Source organism: Triplophysa rosa, linkage group LG9 (assembly GCF_024868665.1).
Source record: "Triplophysa rosa linkage group LG9, Trosa_1v2, whole genome shotgun sequence".
NCBI lineage: Eukaryota > Metazoa > Chordata > Actinopteri > Cypriniformes > Nemacheilidae > Triplophysa > Triplophysa rosa.
In genome coordinates this window covers 16,536,607-16,562,258 of record NC_079898.1, presented here as the reverse complement: position 1 = coordinate 16,562,258, position 25,652 = coordinate 16,536,607, and the positions used below count along the sequence as shown (strand labels likewise).

Below are 25,652 nucleotides of genomic sequence, written 5' to 3'. Positions count from 1 at the left end.
CAGGTCAGCCTACCATTCATATGTGTTTACATGTTTTCATGCGTATTCATTCCGCCCCATTATTCACCCAACAGTGCCCTTAAAGGACCATTGTGTGATTTTTTTGCGAATTGCAACTAACGGCTGACTCCACCCCTCCCTTTCGAAGCACTACGGAAGCTGAGAGAGGACTAAGATGTCGTCACGTTTTCGCTTCTTTCCCGAATGAGATAACATATCAATGAATGTAGAGCAGTTTGTCTATTTAGGGCTACCGTCGAAACAACGACCTGCGGTGTATGCATAAACTGTATAAAACATGGACGTAGTGTCCGTGACGTCACCCGTAGGTTTCTGAGGAGCCCGAATGAAGCCTAAAGTGGCAAAGGCAAAGAGGAGGGACGTGGTTGGAGCTGAGGTGCCTGGTGGCTGAAACCACCTGTCACTCGAGTGACCACGCCCTTTATTATGCAGAATCTTTGCATTTTTTTAAATCAAGTCTTTACAAAATTTACATTGAACCTTCAATATTTTAAATAAATAAATCTAGCACCACCTTAATAATAGTAATAGTAAAACTGATAATAATAATACAAATAAATAAATAATAATAATTAATATGAGCCTCTGCTTTGCACCAGGTGGCGCCCAATAACAAGTAAAAAGTATCCTGTCGCCAGGAGAAAAAGGGGGCGTGTGCCAAAATGGAGAGCGAGCGAGTGAGAGAGAAATCACTACTTAGCCAGTCGACCGATTTCCCAGCTCGCTGTCACACACCTTGGGCTGGAAAACGGCCGACCGTGCGTCTTTCTCTATGCGTGCGGACAGCGGACACGGGTTCAACGCCACACGGAGGAGGAAAGCATGCGCACGGACAGAGCACAAGAAACAGCCAAAGTCTCTTCAATAGAGACAGTGAGTGCATAACGGGAGAAGTACTCGCCGGTGTTCTGACAGGGTGCATCCCTGCCTTTGAAGGAGACAGCATGGGCAGAACAGTCATTAAAATGCTAGTTTCAAAAATACGATAATACCGAGAGGGATTTTGGACAAGGAAGGATCTGAGCTTTGCTTTATAGCCTAGGACTAAGATAAATTGGGAGAATGGAAAAGCCCATCCAGCCTCAGCTGCAGTCGACCACATCCAAGAGCTCAGAAGGTCTGTCGGATGATCTTTCCAAACTTACGGATGAAGATCTTCTGAAATGGAGCAAGGAGGAGCTGGTGCGCCGGCTGCGCAGAACCGAAGCGGAGAAGATGAGCGTCATAGTGGACCACAGCAATCTCATCCGAGAGGTGAACCGCAGGCTTCAGCAGCACCTGAACGAGATCCGGGGGCTCAAGGTAAAGCGAGTCTGGCTGCAGGTGACAGGGTGTGGGCGAACTGAACAGCCACTGCATTAAACATACACTTCTCTTGCATTTAGCTGGTATTTTATACTTTAAAGATTTTTTCAAAATCAAATGTAATGCTTGGTTTGTTGCCGTTTCTGCAAATATATAACAAATATTGTTTTTGTAATGTATATTATTATGAGTATTATGTGAATAAATTGTGATATAAAATTATATTCGTGTGTTTATGTTTTAACCGTCTTAGGAGTCCAAATTCAGGTGAAGCATGAGGGGTAAAATTAAGGGCATACAGGAAATGTTATTTAAATATCAATATTTTCTCTTCATGATCCTGTAAGGATGTATAGAGTGGCAAATACCTAAAATAATATTGTAATGAAATAAAATATAAAAATAATATTGTAATGAAATAAAATATAGTATGTGGAATAGCTTGCCTATTAATGTGAGGCTAGCCCCTTCACTAGCCAGTTTTAAATCTGATCTTACATTTTATTTATTCTCTTTTAGCATTTGATTAAGATTTGTTGTATGGATGTAAGATGTGTTGTATGCTCTGCTATAAATGTACAGCACTGTGGCGCAACTCTGATGCTTATAAATGTGAAATTTTTCTTTCAAAAATAAGTGTCTATTACATTTAAATCATATTTTTTCATTTACCAGATGCTGTTATATATGTATGGCTCACTACAATCCACCCATATTCATGTATATCATAATGCAGAATACAATACTAGAACACCTGAGAGTGAGTTTCTCTGTTCTCTTCACCCTGCAGGATTGACTCAGTGTTTGCTGAGCTTTACTTTTATCAGTCACTTTCTCCCTACCTAGACATCAGTGTTGACTCATAGATTTTATTGTTGCAGGAGGTGAATCAGAAGCTGCAGGAGGACAACCAGGAGCTGAGGGATCTCTGCTGCTTTCTGGATGATGATCGACAGAAAGGGAAAAAAGTGTCGAGGGAGTGGCAGCGTCTGGGCCGGTACAGCGCGGGGATCATGCGTAAGGAAGTCACATTGTACCTGCAGAAGCTGAAAGAGCTGGAACAGCGTCAGGAGGAGGTGGTGAGAGAGAACCTGGAACTGAGGGAGTTGTGCCTCATGCTGGATGAGGAGAAGGGCTCTGGAGGTGCTGTCGGGTCAGTGGGCACCGGGGGTCCACCCGGCTGCAGGAATTCAATCGATAGCCAGAGCAGCCTATCTCATGCCAGCGGTCCTGGGCCTGGGCTCCTGAGAGATGTGGGTGATGGGAGCAGTACCTCCAGCGCGGGCAGCACCGACAGCCCTGACCATCTCACGCATAAGCAGCAGCTGTTGGGCGGCCCCGCTGGAGGCAGTCCTGACCACCTTCATAAGCCAGGCTCGGGGGAGGAGGCACCGCGTTCTGACCACCCAGGGCGCAGACACAGCACTAGTCAGGAGTACGCGGCGCATACCTTTCCCCAGGTGTGCCGGTCTCGGTGTGGGTCCTTCTCCAGTCCAGACCACAAGGGCCTGCGAGGGCTCAGTCCTGAGAAACATGGCAAGAGCTTGCCCAGATGCGGTCCAGAGCCGTTCTCGAAACATCTGCTGGTGTCTTCTCAGCCACCCGGCAGTCCTGACCTTTTCCAGAAGCACAGGGGCAGTATGGGAAGTGTGTGTGGGAGTCCGGAGCCCAAACAGATTTTATCAGGGACACCAGAACACCTCCAGAAGGGCCGCGTCATTTCTGGGAGCCCCGAGATGTTGAGGCATCAGTATGGCGCCGGCCATGAGCACAGCAAGTTTGGCAGCCCTGCCCGCGAGATGGCACAGAAGAGGCCGGGCGTAGAGGAGATGTCCCCTCATCACCGGAACATCTATAGCGGTATGAACGGTGGGTCCGACTGGAGCCTGCTGTAGCACCCACAGTGACATACACGGAGTTGAATGCACCACATGCAGAGGGGATGGTCATCCTTCATCATGGAGGGCATCATTGCCAGCAAAGCCCAATTCCCAGCCAGGCTCTAAACCATCCCATTCAGCCAGCCATGATATGCGTTTAGTTTAGTTTTTCTTTGCTCAGTTCAGGAGAGGCAATGAGGGGATAGAGCAGGGACTTTAGTGTCTGCTAGAGCAGAACGCCAAGTCATCTCTGGCAAAGGTCGGTGGTGTCCAGTCTTGGTACTCTTGGGTCAATCAGCCTCTGTACCGGTGCCTCCTAAGCCATTTTTATGCTCTGGAACCCAGCTAAGGGAACTCAATCAAAGATCAAAATGCTCAGAGGCCCAACAAATACAAGAAGACAGTGCTGCCCAGCAGGACCAGGAGTGGACACCATTGTATTTGCCATATGCACCCAGGTGAGTGGAGTGGCAAAGTATGAGTCAGCAGCACTGGAGCAGAAAGCTGAGATAAGGCCCATCACTCGCATTTATTAAGCTGCCCTATGTTTTGGGTTCTCAGAAGCCACTTCAGCAGAAGGGAGAGTTCACCCCCAAATAAAAAATTGTCATTATTTATTTACCCTTATGCCATTCAAAACCTGTGTATGACTCTTTCTTCTGTGGAACACAAAAGATGTTTTGAGAAATGTCTCGGTAGTTTTGTGTCAATACAATGGAAGTCAATGGGGTCCAATGCTGTTAAAATATCTTCTTTGGTTTTCTGCCAAAGAAAGTCATACATGTTTGGAATTACATAAGGGTGTGTAAACGATGAAAGAATTTTAAATTCAGTCCTTTTGTTTGTGATGCATATAAGTTAAGAAGCTCTTGAATCACACACACACACACCAGCACACTAAACTATACATACAAGACACTACTATTCTATAACATACAGATTTTCTCGATACACACATACAGTTCAAACATACATCAAAATACAACACCAACACTATTTGTCAACTACCCACATACAGATTCTGTATACAGATTCTGCCACAAACACACACACAAACAGACACTCAGATACACACAGATTCTGCAACAAACACACACACACACAAACACACATACAGACACTCGGATACATACAGACTGACACAAACACATACAGACACTCTGAGACACACACAGATTCTGACACAAATGCATACAGACACTTTCAGATTCACATACAGATTCTGACACAAACACACAAAGACACTTTCGAACACACATACATATTCTCACACAAATGTGCAAACGCATACACATTTTCACACACACCACAATGTGCTGGCACAGATCACCACAGGGTCTCTTCACTTTGTTTATTATAGCATCGCTTTGGTGGTTTTGCCTGCTGTTTCTGTGAGATTTGTTTTCGAGTTTTGAAAATTCAAGTTTTGTGTGCATAATGAAAACAGTTGAGAAAGTTTAAGCAATGGTTTGTGATGTGTAGCTTCCCCAAGTTCTGAAGTAAAACCTCTACTGACGTAAGAATTGACAATGTAAGAATTTTAAGGATCTTCCGCAGACTTAAAGGGACACTCCACCCAAAAATGAAATTTGTCATCTTTTACTCACCCTCAAGTTGTTCCAAACCTGTATACATTTCTTTGTTCTGACAAACAGATATATTTGGTAGAATGTTAGCACCTTACATTTCTGAGACACTATTGAGTACCATAGTAGGAAAAATTATCTATTCAAATCTCATTGTCATTGTCATCACTATGGTAGTCAATTATGTCCCAAAAACGTCAGTCCATACTGTATCTTCGTGTTCAACAAAGAAATGTATACAGGTTTGAAACAAATGGGGTGGGGGGGGGGAGTAGTTCATGACAGAATGGGGTGTATGCACACGGGACGATGACGTACTTCCGCTAAAATCTCAGCCAGCTAGGTCACTTCCGCTCTCATATCACTAAGGGGATTTTTCACCAAGTGATAACGATGTGTTTAGTAAGGCGTTCAAATTTTGGCGAACCGACAGCACTACGGGTGCACATTGTTAAGTGCCTCTGTGATAACCTCAAGTAAGTGCAAAAGTTCGCTTTAGTTTTTTTATATTTGTTGATGTACCTTGAAACAGATAGCCTGAAGTGCTTCTCCTTTGTGGTTGTCGACGTATGGCGAAATTTTTGAATTCACTTAATCCTATTTGCACCATGAAGCGAAACACCATGGTTCCCTACGGCGCCGGATATAACAGCCTGGCTGAGATTTTAGTGGAAGTACGTCATCGACCCGTATTCATATACCCCATTCTCATTTTTGGGTGGACTATCCCTTTATGCATCCTTATTTCATCCAGCCAGAATATTGCTCTTTACTATCATACTGAGATACCGAGAGCATCTTTGCACTATTTTGTATCAATTTAAAATAGCAATTTGCTTGAATAGCTTTGTTAATAGAAGCTGGCAGATCGAAAAAGCTACAGTGGTTGTTACTGACACTCAAATGATGGGTCTAAAAATAACAAAAGAGAAGAATATCAGGCTCTTCTTCTGGTGTGTAGCGTTCGCTCCAGCAATAGGCTGCTAATGATTTCTGTAAAGTGAAAAGTGCTGAGCTGTGTGGCTTGCCAAGGCAGTGGGACACTTCCTGAAGCTGAGCGCTGTTTACCTTACGCTGCGTTTAATAGGAAATTAACAGCTGCTAATTAACACCTGAGATTGCTGACCTAAAATACAGCCATGGGTGCTTGGAAGAGACTTGGATGCCTAGCTATATAATAAAGATTGTAACGATACATTGGAACGGATAGAATTGTATCCATCCAGGATGATGGATGGTTGAGTTAGAAGGTAGAGATTTTCCTTATGCTCTGTGGTGTGTTTCCTCTCAGTGTATACAAAGGTCTTGTGTGCAAGCTTGGTACCAGACAGCCTGTACTGAGATCCGCCCTGCTGCTCCCTAACGTCTTTTGACACCACCAGCTAATGAAGAAAGAATAAGCCATTGTAATCTCTCTTGCTCTCTCTTTCTGCAGTTATACAGCATTCTGTATTTCCGTTTGTGTTATTTCATTACTTCTCCAGACCAAAACTGTCTTTCCTAATACAGCAGATCCAATTAAATCTTTCCACCAATGCTTTGGGTTGGTGCATATCTTCACTTCTCAATCTTTTCATCATTTTAACATGCCTCCAGATCCCTCAAATTTCGTTTTGGAGGAGACTCGCAATCCCCAGAATGACAATTAGCCATTTTTAATATTAAAAATATTAAAAGTATTCTTTTTCTGCTCACGCAACTGAGTTCTGTACCAAAATCACATGCTCACATTCTGAGCATGGAATTACAGTTTATCCCTGTTGCCCGTGGCCAGCCAGCCTGGATTATCCCTTAAGAAGGTTTTGACAGTCGGATTTCTCTTTTCCTCCTCCCTTCCTGGGGTGTGTCCTGGGGTTCACTGTAACACTTATCTTTTTGGCCTTGGCTGAAGCAGCCTTTCTTATAAATCTACTTAAGAAGGTGCTTACTCCCTTAAGTCACTTGTTTGCATCACATGCAGTGAATTAAAGAATTGAATTCTATGTGGTCCGTAAATATTCAATTTAAAAAGTAGATTTGATGTAAATGAATCCAGACTGCTGGAAGCTACTGAATGTATGTTTGGCTGCTATGTGTTTTCTCTCTCTTGCAGTGCGCATATCAATTCGCATACTTAGAAATTAATACATAGTATGTTGACATGAGTATTCTCAAACTACCAGGATTGTCTACTGTGTCCAGAGAAAAATTTAAGTGCAGATCTATGCACACTCCCAACAGCTGATATTACCCAACTCACCTCGAGAGGGTGGAGTTTAGTGAAACTCCAATGCATTAATAAAATTAAATATGCATAACCTAATTAAAAAAATTAAGTATACAGTAAACATTACATAAGAAATAATGAATGAATAAATACGTAAATGCAAAAAGATTTAGTATTTTTATCATAGGATTGTCTAGTCCCATTTTAACGATTTTAACATTTTAATGATTTGGGTATTTTTAGACATAATAAATCTATATCAATAGCATACAGTATCAGCTGCGAACAGACGTCAAAAATAAATGCTTACAACGCTTACTTTGGTTTTAACACTTAAATCTATGCAATCTATGTAAGTTAATTAAAAAGTAATGTCTGATAAGAACTAAATGGGTCTTTTATATAAACTTAATTCAATTATAAACATGACCTTTTAGACGTTTCGAGTTGAGCTAAAGACACGAAGAAGGTTTAGTTACTTTTTTGTGTGTTTGTAATTTAATTGTTAATTAGTGCAGTGACCAACAAAAATAAGATGTTTAGCAGATGCACATACATACAAACATACAAGAATTCAGCTACCATAGTGCGATCAGCATTATACTTACATTCTAGAATAGCTGCAGCATCATCCCTTATTTCTGCTCCGTTTATAGTTCCCCGCTGCAGGGAAACCCACCGGCTCAACCCTCTCCCTTCCATAGAGGACACTGCATTTGACCTTGATTAACCCCCTCTTCCTAAATATTGCACTATAACCCATAGTTGCCCTGTAAACCGGTTTCATAGGAGACCAAAGTGTTCCTTTGGGCCCAGCGTTGGGAAATCATAGCGGCTGTCAATCAGAGCGTCTGTCAACGTGTTGTGTAAATAATGAATAATGCTGCAGCTCGGCTGCATTTGCATTGGTAATGTAACACAGAACGAGCACTGCTGGCTGTTCACGCTTCACGCTTTGTAGGCTTTTGTCGTAGTTCCAGCCTGATGTGGCAGTATATGGTTTTGGCCCTTTTCAGTAATTTAATTTGAATTGAAGGGGAATTACATTTATAATTGCTTGGCTGGATTTTAATTTGTCTTTCTTTCATTTCTCAAGAGAAACAGGGCCTGGCATCAGATGGCTGTTTTTCGCTCCGTTACTGTGGAACCGCAGTTGTGTAACAGTTAGGAAACAGTTCTCAGAACCCGGGTACTAAATTAAATCTACTCAGCTTTTGGTGACCTGGCCAATGACTGTTCTTGAATTCTCAGCCATAATTAATGACTGTCTGCTTGTTTTATGCTTTAAAGAAAAATTCTAATCCTGCTAAACTGTGTTCTAAACAGACAGCAATTTAGTCCCCCTGTGATCGCTGTGTGCGGTTGCTAATTCCATAATCTATTCATTTTCGTGCCGTCTTTGACATGCAATGATTCCAATGTGCTTCATGCCGTGTAAAAATGAAGCTGATGAGAGGAGTTCTGGGGTAAATAGGTGAACACACTCCGAGAAGTGGAGAGCTACAATGTTTATTGATCCCTCATTAGTGCACGAGTGAGTAATTGATTCAGGGTTTCTGCAAGTGTGTTGGAAGGAGCAGGTTTAAATTGAAGATGTGGAATAGATTGCGGTTAACTCTTTACTGTATGTCTAGCCAGCAGAACGATCAGCATAAATGGATACATTCAAACTCATGAACAGCATTTCTATCAGTTACAGCCTTGTTCGCATGCTAATAAACATGGCTTTTACTCTGTCTAAGGTCTGTTGAGTGTAATTTTACGCCATTATTATTGACAGTTTGTAAACTGTTAAAATGACTCTTGCAAATGCAGTGTATTTGATTGTAGGCTAATTTCTCCCCCTATTATTTCTTAATTTATTATTTGGGATTAGGGGACATTAAAGGGACCATTCATCGAAAAACAATAAAAAATTATCATCATTTATTCACCCTCATTTCATTCAAAACCTGTATACTACTAGTTCTAATGGGGAACACAAAAGAAGATGTTTTGAGAAATGTCTCTGTGGTTTTGTGTTCATACAATGGAAGTCAATGGCGACCAGTGTTGTTTGGTTACCAGCGTTCGTCAAAATATCTTCTTTTGTGTTCTGCAGAAGAAAGAAAGTCATAGAGGTTTGGAATGACATAAAGCTGAGCAAATTATCAAATCATTTTCGGGTTCATTTCACTTTAAGTACCCCCAAAATTAAAACTCATCATCAGTTATCATTTAACCAGTATGACTTAATAAAAAATTTGATCTCTTTTTTTAGACTTTTAACTTAAGCTTACAAACTTTAAAAAAGGTCATAAAAGTAGCTTGGATGATTTTTGTATGTTACAAATGTAATAAAAATATGCTGTATGATACCTTTAGCTAAGCAATAGCAGAATACAGTTTGATTGTTGAGGATTTATTAGTTCTGTAAGGAAAATATGGTGCCATATCACAAAAAAATCTTACTTCAATGCAAACCTCTCAATATTGCATCTTCATCTCTCCCTTTCTTGGGAAGATGTTCAAGTTTGCCAACAAAAGCCTTGTGTTTCAAATGCAACCCTGAGCTATCTCTACCAGTACTTGCCTCTCTACAGCCCAGTATCATACAGCGATTATGTAAGACATTAGAAATTCATGCAGAGAGTATGTAGCCAGCCTGCTCTTTCCCCAGAATCCCTGTTGATCTTCTGCTGGCTTCAGGCATAATGTAGAATCCGCTGATTGCTGCCGTAGAAAGAGGGAACACGAAGGTGTGCAGCGGTCAGAGCCCCTGCTGAGCGTTTACCTAATCTACGGATACAGTGCTGCTCAAAAGTTTAAAGTTTTGAGTACAACTGTATTCTTACCCAGGAGCTCACAGACCAACTCATAGCCAGTGGGGCTAGATTCAACCCACCATTATCTCTGTTCTAAAGAGGTGGAGAAAAATCATGCAGAGAGGGAGAGGCTGTCAAGTTGATAGCCTGCAGTGTCAAAAAGGTCTTAAAATGGTTTCTTAGTAATGACCCACTGGTAATTTACTCGCATTGCAAATGGTGAGAAAAAGGATCCCATTCTAGCACAATGTCCAGTTAGTGGAAAAGTCTGGTTATTATGACACTCTTGTTTAATCGTACTCTAGTGATCTTGACCTTTGGCAGTGAAGGCACTATTGTGGCTAGTGTTTTTGATATAGTTGTATTCTTCCAGGTGAAGGCCAGGCACATAGTATATAACTCACTGCAGTCAAGTACCAACATTCCCTACTGAACATGTTTTAAGATTAATGCATTTTGGAGACACTTGATTAAAAGTGATTTACAATACGTTAGGGGTAAACATTTTATCAGTCCGTGCATTGCTTGGGAACTGAACCCATAACCTTATCATTGCTGTATAGGGCCATGAACCAAGCTGTAATATTTCAGAAAGAATGACTGATTTAGATATTACAACAGTAAGAGGAAAGCATGACTACAGACGATAAGGAAATGCAGATCCATCAGTGAAAGGCTCATGCGGGGTGAACAGTAGATGAAGCTAGAAGGAATAAAATACTACGATGAGCACACAGTTGCATTAAATATCATGCGTGTGGATTAAACGTCTTCATGTTCTTGATATTGTCATGCATACTGTAGAAAAGCTATTTGTAAAAACTCTCTTCTGTTGTTGTCTCTTGGTAATTCAATGTGGATGGAATAGTTTTGTGTTCATAATTAATATTTCATTGCAGTGAGAATTATTCCCTGTTCGTTCAGCTGAATGCAACTGTCTTGCTTTTTAAGTCACATCATCACATTTAATTGTACATATCGTTTTGATATTTGAAAGCAGATGTACAGAAAATCATGAAGCAGGTTCCTAAATATAGTGGTACTGTACATATCTAATGGCATATGGATTTACACAACAGTTACAATTGTATAAATATAAATAATATATAATATTTTAAATATTAACACACGGATCTACCAGTGGTTTTCCACCAGCCTGAATATTAAGGACCGCTAAGCCTCTCTTTTCAGCGGTATGCTTACATTAGCATCTACTGTTTGAGTCTCTAGGTTTATTAATAATGAATGAATTGTTGTAAAGCAGTGTATTTTCCTTACGTATCTGTTCGCTGACAGTCTTCAGGATAAACTTGACAGTTAATTAAGGAGGCAGACCTTTCTGTCTTTCCATCATTAACTCGTCGCTAGTTATTTTGCAGCAGTAGGTCTACGCTATATTTTCATGAAGTCTTCTACTATCATTTTGTGAAATGTATATTTTCACAGTAATCTATCATGTGTGTGTATTTCTGATGCCAGGTTTATTTTTGTTGCTGACTGCTGGTTTTGTGTATTGTGGTATGGGCAGGATGGCTGTGCTGTAGTTCAAATGAAAAGTGAGAGATGGATTGAGGGAGTGATATGAAGAGAAGAGGACAGTAAGAGAGGTGAAACTCTTTTTCATGGTGAAAGCGCTGCACTTTTGCACTTGGCTGTAACCGGCGGGTCACATTTCTAAGCATAGGCAGAAAAGGCTGTCGGACACTGGCGTATCAGCTTCAGAGAGCAGCATGCTGCTTACTGTGAGAGAAGAGTAAAGTTCATGCAAAATCTCTTGAAGAAAGCAAAGCATCTTTCTTTCCTACAAAACGTTGATCAGATTGACAAAAACAAATTTGACGTAAGGAGCAATGACTCAACATTAAATTATTAAAAAAAAAATACAGTATGAGTCATATTACACCATCTTTCTATTTTTCATTGTGTGCATTTTATTGCTTTTTTCTCTGTGCTTCTAGCACACTGCAATGTGTCAAGGCTACATTTTGTTTCCAATCTTTAGAAAACCCACTCGGATAAAGTCACTCATCTGTGGTTCAACTACTTTTTCGATTGGACTGCTATTCACACACACACACACACACACACACGCACACGCACACGCACACACGCACTCACGCATATGCACACACACACACTGGTTTCCATGTTTTATGGGGAGTTCCATTGATTTTATATCAGGCTTATGATATACAGTATTCTATCCCCAACACCTAAACCTAATAATCGCACAAGCCTTTCTGCATTCTTACATTTTCAATAAATATCCTTCTGTATGATTTATAAGCTGTTAAAAAAAGGTCCCCATAAAATCAAAATCTACTGGTATTACTATCTTTATTGGGACATTAGGTCCCCACACAGTGATGCATACCAGTACACAAACACACTCACACACAAAGATACCAAAAGAGGCTTTAGACACTGCAAAATTGGGCAACAGAGCCAGGTTATTGCTCAGGCCATTAAAATGAATGAAATTTAAATGCAGATGAGAGGTAATACTAATACTAAGCCGAGCAGCGCTCTGTGTGGGAGAAGGGCGGTGTACTGGCAGCTAACTGTGGGTATTTATGGACTCCCTTCAGCATAAACAGCGCTACTGCACTCTTTATAAATCATTCCAATGTATGACCCAACATACATTTTGGAATTCATAATGTGCTGACTGAGTTTGGAAAATACCGCCACACTAAATGACCCCTTTTTCAATTTATCCTCATAAATATTTCATATGAAGGAATTACAATCTTCAAAACTACAGGAATAGATGGATGGATGGACATATACATACAAAACAGCCCCGTGTGAAAAATATTGAAGGGTGGTTCAGCCCGTGCTACAACCTACACTGCTTTAATACTTTTTCCGCCCGTTTCACTCTCCTTTTATAATGACATTTTAGAAATAACAAATTTCTCTGAGGCTGGAGAAGCAAGGAGTTTGTAGTTATTTATAGGGTTGACAGGCGTGAGTGTGGAAGCCCCTCTTCAAGAACATGATGCTAGCCATACAGCTTCAGTCAGCGGTATATGTCAGCTACACAACCTTGGGATCCTTTAGTTTACATCAGGCATGTCAGAACATCCAGGGTGACTCACAAGCTGATTCACACTATGCTTTATCTCCTTTATCTTTTATGGCATTTCCTTCTGAATAGTTGGTCAACCTCATATGTTGTGTTTTGGGTGCTTAAAAGAATCGTCAACACATATGGTTGGGTATGGGTTTGATTTAAACAGCCAAGATAACTGTACAGTATTTGCATGACACTGTTCAGTCATTTTGAGGAAGTAACGTAACATTTATTATATAACATAAAACATAGGATACAAAACAGTCACTTTTTGAAAAAAATTACAGTTTCAGCTTTAAACGATACCAGACGATGAATAAGGGTCTTATCTAGCGAAATGATAGGTCATTTTCTAAAAAAAATAAAAATGTATATGATTTATAAACTCAAATGCTCGCCTTGCTCTGTTCTGCGATGCGCGTTCATGACTTCACGTAATACGTAATTACGTTGAAAACTTGCATGTTCAACTTGTAAACACTGACTCGGTACTTCCGCCTACGTCAAGTGTGACCTTTTCAACGTAATTATGTATTACGTGAAGTCATGAACGCGCATCGCAGAACAGAACAAGGTGAGCATTTGTGTTTATAAAGCATATGAAGAGTTTGGTTCCAAAATGAGATAAAATTTCAAAATCATGTTTTTTTGTTGTGCATTCCAGTTACTATCAATCAAACTGCAGTTGGTTTGTTTTGATTTAAGCCATAATAACTAAACAAATACAGCTAACTAACACAATGAAACACAATAAAAACATGATAACATAATAACATAATAAAAAACATGATTTTTGGAAATAAAAATAATGGAGTTATCTCATTTTGGAACCAAACTCTTCATATACATTTTATTTTTTTTAGAAAATGACCGATCGTTTCACTAGATAAGACCCTTATTCATCGTCCGGTATCGTTTAAAGCCCTTTGAAGCTGCACTGAAACTGTAATTTTGACCTTCAACCGTTTGGAGTCCATTGAAGTCCACTATATGGAGAAAAATCCTGGAATGTTTTCATCAAATACCTTAATTTCTTTTCGACTAAAAAAACAAATACATAAACATCTTGGATGAAACGGGGGTGAGTAAATTATCATGAAAATGAACTACTCCTTTAAGAGAGTAGTTGTTAGCAGGTTTTCAATCATCTAAGGTGACATGTTTGTATGTACACGTTGTGAGTCAATACAGTTTAAGCTCTGTTGGGAGCAGACAGAGCATTAATGGAATGAATCTGAATTGGTGCTGTGATTTGGGATGAACATGGGTATTTTATAGAAATTGTTTCTGGAAGCTGGGTCAGTGGAGCAGCCCATCCTCCATCAGTGTGTAAGTTTATGAAAAAATGCATTGATTCTGTCAATGTCCTGAAATTTCCCTGTTTTTATTTAATCTCCAATGCTGAACCTTATCACAACTATGAAAATGATGCTGTTGTACAAAGCTCATGAATATTTAATGAGGTATGCACTGTTTGGTTTATGATTGGCTCTCTGTTGCCAACTTACAGCAATGCATCATTTCACACTGTATATCTTTGGCACACAGTGTGAAAAGCCTGTAGTATTGCCAGGTTTCTCACTTCACCATCTAAGGCAAAGTTAAAAATCCTTTGCAAAGTCTTTCCTGTGCTGGAGAAATGTGGTGCAGAAACACTGTCTTCTCACTTCAGTCATTATGGTATAATTCACCCCGAGCAAAGGTACACTGTGTAAAAGTATTTGATCTCCCCATTTGTTTCAAATTGTGATTTAATCTCTTAACCGACCTGATTTTGCTGATGGCCTCCCATTATTTTACGCTCCACAGTGGCACAATGATGTGGGATTGCAAAATTATAAAACACAGAGGTATTCAAATTTAGTCATCAATCCTTTTTTTTCCTCATTTTGCCTGAGGAAATCAACACGGTCACTGAGGTCTGGATTTCAGATTTATTTGCAAAGAGGCTCATTAAGCGTCGACCTTGTCCAGTGGGAGCGGGACTAGGGATGTTGAGATCTCCAGGATCTCTCAGCAGAGGTGGGAATCTGCGGGCTCATTCGAATTCGCACCTCGTGAGGGCAGGGAGCACAAAGTAGGCCAGGTGCCTATTTTTTTTTATCTCATTAGGTTTTCACTTTGAAGTCAATCCACTCCTATTATGTTTAGTTTAAAACATTTAACACGTGAATATTTATGAGCTTATTAAACCTTTTGCTGAACTAATGACCACTTTTCAGACATTAGAATGATGTATTATTAGTATGATTATTCTATGATAAAGATGCAACAAATTTTAAGGAAAGATAAGAGTTTGTGTCGATGAATTTAAATGTGGCCCTATTTTCTGTATGATGTCTAGAAAACAGGCACTACCATGTTTGGTAATGATGACTGTGACATTGTCTTGTGAATCCTTTGATGTCCTCAGATCAGCAGGGTTATTCTGTCATTCAAAGACAGACTTTTTTCTTTTTGCTGCTGTTTATCATCTTTCTGTTCAGCTACTAAAAACAGGCCAAAGGGCCAGAGGACTGATGTGAAACATATGCATGTTGAGTCATGGGGCTTTATCCTTTCTGACCCTGCTTTGTTGTCTAGATTGAACTGAATGGTTTGGCTTTTCTGTGGCAGAATTTTGTTGTCATTTTCTACTAAAAACTGCAGATGATGAGAGAGTTAGAGAGAGGGGCGATGGGTTTGTTTAATGAGAAGCCCAGCAGTTGACCTTGTGAAGGGCAGCAGGGAAGCCCTTATTACAGTAGAGATGAATGAGAGAGAAAGAAGAAAAATAGAGCAAGAGAGTGTACAACACTACATCAGTCTTGTTCATTAGTTTAGATTAATTGTTTACTCAAAACTATCCTCATTTTCTGCGGTAGAATTGCACAGATCCATACAATGACCAATGAAAATTCATTTTTTTTAAATCTGTCATTTTGCAAAGGTTATAAAAATGTATTGTTGCTCTTACACCGAAATAATCATATGGGTTTGGCAATGAGCATAATGATGCATCACACAGGCAATACGTTTTAGTTATTTACATTTACACACATTTACATTTAGTCATTTAGCAGACGCTTTTATCTGTCTAAAAGCTTTTATCTGTCTAAAAGCTCAGTTATCATCACAAAGCTCAGTTATTGATGCTACTGTACAGAAGGAGAGCTCACAAAGCTCAGTAAAACAAAGCAGCTCCTTCGGCTGGACAATTTTTTATTTTGTAGTTTATTTCATTTTGTTACATTTGTTTATGAGGATAAATATTAATGACTCTACCTTAAAGGGATAGTTCACCCAAAAATGAAAATTCTGTCATCATTTGCTCACCTTCAGGTTGTTCCAAACCTGTATAAATTAATTTGTTCTAGTAAACACAAAGGAAGATATTTGAAAGAACAGATTTCATCCCCCATTTACTGCCATAGTAGGAAAAAAATACTATGGGAGTCAATGGGGGATGAGATCTGTTTGGTTACTGACATTCTTCCAAATATCTTCCTTTGTGTTTATTAGAACAAAGACATTTTTACAGGTTTGGAAAAATCTGAAGGTGAGTAAATGATCACAGAATTTTCATTTTTGGGTGAACTATCCCTTTAAGTAAAGTTCTGTCGTCATTTACTCACCCATTTATCCCCGAACAATGGCGGTACCCATTGACTTCTATTGTATGGACACAAAACCAATGCAAGTCAATGGGTACCGTCGTTGTTCAGTTAACAAAATTCGTCAAAATATCTTATTTTGCAGAAGAAAGACAAGCGGTGAGTAAATGATGACAGAATTTTCATTTTTGGGTGAAATATCCAGTTTTAAGTATTTTGTGCACATAGAAACCAGACCTAAATCTAAGCTGACCTACTCTTATTCTCTTTTTTTTTTTTGCCTTTTTAAGGAAAATGCAAATGTAGTTCCTGAGGGACAGTTCTTGCATTTTTCTTTCTGTTTACATCTTAACAATGCAGTAAAACTGAAACAACAGTCACAAACAAGCTAAAAGGCAGTTCTTGTCATTAAGAAGTCACTGCTGCTTGAGGAAAGTTATACTCCAAACACATTGAATTGTGTGCTTACATGTTTTATGGACTTATTTTGTTTCTTGAGATCTATAAACAAGTCGCTGTTCCTAATATAGACATGTTTTACAATCACAAGTAATATATGCACCATAAAAATTCCACTTACTACCAGTATGTGTGCATAAGGCAGTAATGGTTTGTTTGTGTTTGTGAGTGTAGAATTTATTGTAGTCATTTGAAGTTGCAGAGGGCAGAGGCGGGTTGAACTCGGCTGTGTTTTATTAGGGATATTGACAAATGCAACATGCAACAAGCAGGTCAGGGGTTTAAGCACCTTCATTTATAGCTACCTCCCGTAGCTGCGGTTCTGCTCTCTTCCTCACCAGTGCTCAACAGTTATAATGGTATTACTTTACAATGGGGAAAATCATTAGGCTTTAAATATATCTGGTATTTTCACCACATGATGGTTTTATCCAGCTGTACACAGTTTAGGTGAAGGACAGACCAACATGAACACATAACGTCTCTTTCTCGATCTGTTAACAAACACGTTCTTTTTTCAGCCATCTGTCATCCACAATGTCCTCCTAGCAGTGGACTACACTGAAAATAGCCCTCCTTTATTTTTATACAAGGTCTACAATATTTTATTGAACTGCAAGTTGCATTTTTAAGACAATCATAGCTGCTTGATTTGGTTACACGTATTGATTCTCACTGCAGGCCTTGCAAAATGAAATAATGTTTATGGATATGTCTACACAGCAAAGCATTATGAAAAACTCTGTTTGAAGATGGGTGCGCATAACTGGCACAGAGTTATTTTTCAAGAGAACATAAAAAGGAATGCAGAACACCCCCTCTGCTTCCCATTCTTCTTGCCTGCAGATGTCACATCGCCCGTTCGTTCTGTGATGTCAAAACACTTGAGTGCATTCCTTCTGTTTCAAATGGCAAAAAAGCTCAAGGACACATGCAAGGACATATTTACCTTCTGTCCATATCCAGAAAATCCACACAAGAGTGTTAAAGGTTGTCTTCCAAATGCACTCTCATATTTCTTTAAGCATGGCTAGTAGACTGATTTTGAGATTATCATAATGTTTTAGAGTACGTATTGAGGTACACAGATATGCAAAACAGGTTCTTTTAGTCATGCCTGAGTGCAAGATAGCTCAAAGAGACGTGTGCAATCATCTCCCTGAACGTGATTCTCCTGGGCTTGAGTAAAGTATTACTGTAATAAGCCTAAAGCAAAGTAAATCAATAGAGAAACAAATTGCTTCTCGGTTTGGCTCAGAGATAGCTCTTAACCTATTTGTATGTGCGGACCCTATATATAAATATAGAGTTCAAACTAGGATGTTTCTGAGGCGTGTTTGAATGTGCACTTGAGAGAACGAGAGAGTCCTGTCACCTTTAAGAGGGTGCACGAGTGACACTTGATTCAGACAGAAGGTACTTATCATCAGCAGACACTGAGGGTCAAACCTCCTGCGGGTGCAATCGCACTGTACTCAACCAGCTTCAGAGATGGCTTTTCTCTCTCTCGCTCGCTCGCTCGCTCTCTATCTCTTTTCTTTTCTCCCTCTCCATTTGGGTTTACATGTGTGCCTGTAAATAGCAGTGTGTGATAATAGTGTATTTATATTTTATATGTATGCATTTGGCAGATGTATAGCGTCGTGATAGCCTATGCATTTAAAGGGATAGTTCACCCAAAATTCTGTCATCATTTATGCACCCTCAAGATGTACCAAAACTCTATATATTTGTGTATTCTGTTGAACACAAAGATTATTTTGAGAATGTGAAAGACTAAACCGTTCTGGGGCACTATTGACTACCAATGTAGTCAGGGTTTTTCCTGGCTCAAATGGAGGAAGAGGTGGTGCCATCCTGATCTTGTACACACACGTACGTAGGCCTACCGTACCTTTAAGTGACTTAACCAAAGTGACTTTGAGTTTGACATATTAAAAGTTCTAATAAAATTAGATAAAAATGACAATTATTAAGTTATATAAAACATTACTTTTATTCAACCAAACAGAAATGTTTTTTTAATCAAATAAAGCTTTTTATCATTTCAACTAACTTTTCAACCCACAATAGCCAACTGAATTAACCAGTCTTTCTAAATGAGCAAAGCCCATTCACATCTTGCATTCTCTGTTGTTCACTTTAAATGATTCAAGGATCTCTTATATTCGCTAGTGACTGTAAAGTACAATAGTTTAAATGAATCGGTTCAAATGAGTCATTCGTGTGCGAGTCGTTCTGAACGCAATGTGCGTTCATACTGGCGAACTCACTGTGTACAGTATACGCTGATTCAACGATCCAACTGCACAGCTAAAGACATTACAATGATGTACGTCATGTTAATTTAATACATTTCAAGAAATGAAACGTACTTGGATGCAAAACAAACAGCCGTGAAACACAGGCTGGCTCTTGTTCTGCAACTCTTTTTAGCGCCTCAGTGTGCTGATAACGAAACAGCGCCTCCACTGTGGCGTAATGTCGCAACTGGAATTACAAATGACAGTCTGTTAAATGCACGCAGCATTTCTTGTGAAGACTCGCAACATAATTTTGGCGATAGCCTGAGGCGGCACGACATTTGACGGAGGCGGCCGCCTCCAATTTCTCTATGCAGGAAAAACCCTGGTAGTGTTTTTTCCCTAATATGGAAGGTAATAGTGCCCCAGAACTATTTGGTTACAAAAATTCTTCCAAATTCTTTGTTTTCAGCAGAACAACAAAATTTACACAGATTTGGAACAACTTGAGGGTGAGTAAATGGGTAAACTATCCCTTTAAGAAGTGTTGAATTAATACCCTCGTTTTGGCATTGGTATGAAACCAGCATTTCAATTCTTATTCTTTCATTTATTTGTGAATATTAAATCAATACTTCAGGCAAAGAATAAACATCATCAGGCGAATGATGAAACACTGTCCAAAGATTCACAAATGTGTTAGCAAATTCAGGATAGACAACAAAAATAATTTGAAACAAACAAATTCTCCTGTTTTCTGTCACACTGCCTGTACTTTGTAGAGCATGCAAACACTTGAAGGTTATGAGTTCAGTTCCCCGAATGAGCTCAAGTAAAGTACTGGTAAAACTATATTAAGTTTTTTAAGTATATTCATATTAAAATGCAGATTTATTATTGAAAGCTGCTACAGTGCTGTTATACTTCATTTGCCACTGCATTTGTATTTACCTTTTACAAAAATGTCCTAACAATGCCTATTTTTGCAAACAGAAGGACATAGAACACATATAATAGAAAATTGTCGGTTGTCTCACACAGTTTACACAAAAAGCAGTGTAAAACAGGGTTAATTAGCCGCTCTATAAATAAGTGCATAATTATCACTCAGTCAGTAAGTTCGCCTACTATTCCTCTGTGAAACTCAGCTGTGTTTTATTGGTATATAGTAGTAACATATCATTGTCATTTTAACTACTACATTAAATGTATGGTTTTCTTTCTTCTGCAGCTCTGATATCAGCTGGCTGTTGTACCAGCGCATGCAGAAGTGTCAAACTTTGGGACAGGTAAAGCTCTCATTTATACCCTCTACTGTATTAGGGTTTCACACGGAGATATAGCACATGCTTTACATGCCTATTTTTGTTTGTGTATAACTGTTTCAAAAAGTCACTTAACTGTTTACCTTGAGTATTAAAGGGACAGTTCACCTCCCCCCAAAAAAATCTGTCATCATTTACTCACCCTCAAGTTGTTCCAAACGTTCCGATGAACACAGAGAACGATATTTAGAAGAATGCTTGTTACCAAACAGTTTTTGGCCACCATTGACTACCATAGTAGGAAAAACGGCAATGGTAGTCAAAAGTGCACCAGAACTGTTTGATGTCCTACATTCTTCAAAATATCTTCTTTTGTGTTCAACAGAACAAAGACATTTGTAAAGCATTTGTTCCTAGTCAATGATGGCCAAGAACTGTTTGGTAATAAACATTCTTCTAAATATCTTTCTCTGTGTTCATCGGAACAAAGAAATGTATACTGATTTGGAACAACCTGAGGGTGAGTAAATTCATTTTTGGGTGAAGTGTTCGTTTAAAGGACAGTAGCTAAGACCAGAGCCATTGAGAGAGAGAGAGTCGCGTCAACTCCGTTGACTCCAATGCAACAGTTTTTTCACAGCAATGGAGGCTCTCAATAGTTCCCGGAAGTTACAAGTAACGCATGGAGCTGTGACTAAACAGACCAACTGAGGTAAACTTCTAACCCATTTAAAGACGAAAGCCATTTAATGAATAAAAAAATGAAAGAAATAAAGCATTTAAAGAGAAAACATAAAACCCTTTTGGCTAGGTATTATCGATATGATTGACCAAATGTTATCAAAGAAATTACCGCTGGATCCTAAGCTTTTTATCCTGGGTATATATCCTATCAGCCCTCTTCTAAAAAGCAAAGAAGTCAGACTTATAGACGTGTATTTTACAAGCTAAACGTATAATTCCTCTTAATTGGAAAAATATTAATGAGCCAAGAATTGGAAAGTGGGTTACAGAAATGGCGTCAAACATGTCAATGGAAAAGATCACGTATATTGTCAAAAAGAAACAAAATGTTTTTGAAATTGTCTGGAAACCTTTTATTAACCTATTAAGGTACAATACAAATGTTGGTTGCATGCTACAACAAGAACGAGTTCTGGGGGAGTAGGGTAGTAACATGATGTATACATAGACTTGGGAAATACTCTTTACCTGATCTGGATTTCTCTCTTTATTTATTCTATGTAATTATATTTAATTTTCCATGTATTTATTTTTTAATTTTTTATGTTGTTTTGTGTTTTGTTTCATTTTTTGGGAATGGGCTGATGGGAGGGGAAATGGGATGTAAAATGTTTGCTGTGTTTACATGATTATTACCTATTGTGGAACCTGTTGAGATATGTTAAAAAAAAATAAAGAGAAAACATAACTTCCTGGAACTATCTGAAGGCTCCATGAATCACGTGACACGGGCTCTCAATAGTTCCCGGAAGTTACTAGTAACACATGGAGCTGCAAACAGACCAACTGAGGTAAACTTCTAACCCATTTAAAGACGAAAGTCATTTAATGAATAAAAAAATGAAAGAAATAAAGAATTTAAAGAGAAAACATAACTTCCTGGAAATATCTGAAAGCTCCGTGAATCACGTGACGCTCCAGCGTTTTGGACTTCCGTTGGCAGAACTCTCTCTCTCAATGGCTCTGGCTGCTTGATTTTAGTGCAGAGGGAGTGGCTTAATGTATTATTTAAGTATGTAGCAGTTTCATTGGCTGTTGGGTTAACTGACCCTTGACGGTTATACTTCATCTTGCAGAATCGAGGGGAAAAATACATTTTTAATGGTGGAGCTAATTTAATGGTAGAATAATTGAAGTTGCAGGAAAGCAATAGACGGTTTGCTGTCTTGGTTTGCTAAGTGCACACATATTCCTACCACAAACACATGATACAAAAAACACAAACACGCTTACATAAACCAATACTGTAAACTCAGCTTTCTGTAAGAGCTTAAATTACAGGTTCAGTAGAAAAGATATAAACAATATAAACGGTTCATAAAAGCTTTGTTGCCATTTCATCCATACTAACCAACTGCTCATTTTATTATATAGTTTTAATGCCTCCTGACCATTGCCTTGATTGAATTCGTTGATGGGAACCAGGCCATGGAAGATGGTCCCTGTGCTTTTATATCACTTGGACTGACAAAAAGTTGGAAGATGAAGAGTGAATAAAAGACAAAATGTTTCAACAGCCAGCGTCTCCCGCCCCCACCATGCTGGTTCCTGGTCTACCAATCCAACTTACAGCCCTGCACAACAAAAGCCTGAAGGAGAGATTTCTTAGGAGTCAAACCGCTGGAAATAACAGGATTGCCAAAAGAAATATATGTAACGATTGCTCTTTTGCCAACAAAATAGACCTACCTCCTTCAAACTTAAAGAGACGAAACAGGACTGAGAGGCTAGTACCCATTTTGTTTACAGTCGCCACAAAAACACATGCAAACAATCGAAAGAAACCTTTGCACACACAGGCAGACAATTCTTATCAGACTGGTCTCGTAAGACCGTAGGCTTTGTTCAGGCAAGCAGCAAAAATCTGTGACTCAAATCCATGTAGATTTTTGTAGTTCAGCAAACAGCACAGATTAATCTCATATGTTTATAAACTTTATTCAAAATAGATTCACATGTGGTTTGTAATCTGACTGAAATAAAAAATGTTTGGATGCGTCTCAGTTTGAATAGATTTCAGGTGGCGTTTCATCATTTGAGATGTTTTTGCAGAAGCAAAACGGAGTTTTCTGCTCTCCTTCCACACTGACAGCTGCTCTTGTTGTATGAGGAAGTCTCTTGAGATTGTGCTGATGCTTAAATCGTTACCATAGCAACCATTGTAGAATATCAGATTTAAACCCAAATGGGATGCAGTGTGAACAAAGCCTAATAACATGGACAGCATTTCTTAAGCTATATTGATTTATGTAGCTCTTCAATTGGATATCATTAAATTGATATCAGTCACTGCCTGAGTTTCAATACGAGTTGTGTGATGACCTTTTATGTACTGCGTTGACTTATGGCCATGTGTAAAGTACGGTAATTTGACGTTCAAGATGTCTATACTTAAAATCTGCATCCTGATCTCTGGATCAGGAGAGGCTCCCCTCCTGTCTCTGAATGTCCTATAAATAATCTTTCTGTAGACGCAGTGTTGTGTTGTGTGAAAGAAGCACATAGAAATCTGCTGCTGTGTCCAGGACTTGTGTAGCCAGACGCTGTAAGCTTCCGCCGTGTCGAGTCTTGCGTCTGGTGTTTCTGCCCTCAGTGCTGCCCAAATCAAGCGGCCCCATCACAAAGCTTAATGTAAGCTCTGCAAATCCTGTCCGTTTCAATGCTTTGTGAAATTGCCAAACCCATTTTACGGTTCTCCATTAAAACGAGATTTTGTTCTCCATCTGTTTGTGGATTCAATTTGAACGGTGGCCCAGTGGCTCTGTTCAGTGGAGACAGCAATGCTCCTCACTGCACATTCTCTGTTTGTGGACCATAACTGAGAGGCAATATTGGACTTTTGTTCCATAGGACTATTTGTGCCGTCATGCCTCTCTTCTTAGCAGGTATTTCATCAAACCTCTCCTGGGTGACTGCAAACCATACACACTGTATTCATTTGAGAGGTTTTGAGAGCATAGCCTATATCCCTCACTCAACATGATGTTGTTTTGGTCAGCCAACATCACACACATTAAATCTGTTGTACACCGTCAGTATTAAATACAGCAAAGCTACTTGATAAACTCATTAACCTGTGATCTTTTTTATTTTTGTTGACAGATTATAAAACAGAACAGATATTATTATATGAGACCTTTATGTTTTTAAAAAGTAAAGAGTAGTTTAAGGCTTAGTTTTTTATATATAATAACTATAATTATTATTTTTGACGTACTGGTATTATTGAATCTACGAATATAAGAGATGTACGTAAAAAAAAACAATAAAGTCTTCTTTATGTAAAACATTTGTTTGTCTCCTGTTTTGTTATGTGTCCTATCAGTCCAACTTTAAAGCAACAACGAGCCGTTTTGGTGTATGGTTACCCCATGTGGTTGACAAGCGCAATTGTCTAAAACGTGTGTTGTAAATACTTTCGCAAAGTTTCCCCATTGTCAGCTCAATATACGTGAATTTGTTTACAAAGCTAATGTAACGGGTGTACCCAGAGACGTCGTTTTGAAACTATGTCCACCGATCAGGTAAAGTAGCCCGTGTTACCATATGTTCTTCAGATATCATTACAAAGTTTTATGTATTGTTACGCCATAATTTACTACTATAATGACAACAAAGAACAGTAGACCAGTTTTTTGCGTGCGTTAGTTGTTCTCGTGTATGTACGCTGTTTTCATAGCGAGTTGAGTGTAGTTATTACCCAGAACACAACGCATGGACGTGAATGTGTTTATTAACCTTTAGTAATTTTCTGTTGTTATTTTTTCGGAGGTCAGTAAACACACTCGCGACCAGGCGTTGTGTTTTGTGTAATAACTACACTCAACTCGCTATGAAAACAGCGCATAGCATATAATTATACATAACGATAACATTAGCCTACTCAACAACTGAACTGTTCAACAATTACGTGCATAACTGGTCTGAACTACGGAATCTGCACATTTTTACCACAAAATGTTTATTGTGGTTTGGTAGTCTTCGTTTACATGCATTACACAAATTCGTGATGAGAAACAACATGCTAGCTATCGACACCGGGGCAACAAAATATCTCTCGGCTACCTTACGGTTATAAATTTTGAACCGGTGGTGCGCCAATGAACAACCTGAACACATCCTAATAACAAATAAGCTTAAAAGTACAGGAGTGTAAGAAAAATGTACATATAACACTTACAAATCCAGTAGCAGGACCGCTTCGTCTCCATCAGTTTTGCAACCCGTTGCCTCTTTCAGCTCGCGCCACAGAGTGTAAGCCCGTCCGATTTTGATTTGTGATCGGGCTAGTGTCCGATCAGTCTCTCTCTTTCTTTTCTTCGCTTCCTCCGACAAAACCCTCTTTGATTTTTTGCAAGCTTTGCCATGGTGATGGTTTGGAGACTTGCGTTGAACTAGATGGTCTCGTCCTATTGTTAGATGTTGGCTAACTTCACCCAGGCTATGAGTAAAACGTGACGTAAGCCGTAA

At 39.1% G+C, this 25,652-nt stretch overlaps 1 protein-coding gene across 3 annotated transcripts; it reads left to right on the top strand.

Moving 5' to 3' along the window:
• The first annotated feature begins 677 nt into the window (after window positions 1-677).
• Window positions 678-24,447, top strand: ccdc85a (coiled-coil domain containing 85A). 3 transcript variants are annotated; one of them, XR_008963545.1, is made up of 4 exons: window positions 678-1,323; window positions 2,208-3,664; window positions 20,405-20,462; window positions 22,557-24,447. XR_008963545.1 is itself a non-coding variant. In XM_057342250.1 (4 exons), exons 1-4 carry the CDS (start codon window positions 1,084-1,086, stop codon window positions 22,570-22,572), a joined length of 1,302 nt encoding a protein of 433 aa, XP_057198233.1. In that variant the 5' UTR covers window positions 678-1,083; the 3' UTR covers window positions 22,573-24,444. The 3 variants fall into 3 exon arrangements, 2 of the variants coding, with proteins under 2 accessions (XP_057198233.1, XP_057198234.1); XM_057342250.1 differs by having other exon boundaries at window positions 2,208-3,195; window positions 22,557-24,444; XM_057342251.1 differs by having other exon boundaries at window positions 679-1,323; window positions 2,208-3,186; window positions 22,557-24,444.
• Window positions 24,448-25,652: the final 1,205 nt, after the last annotated feature.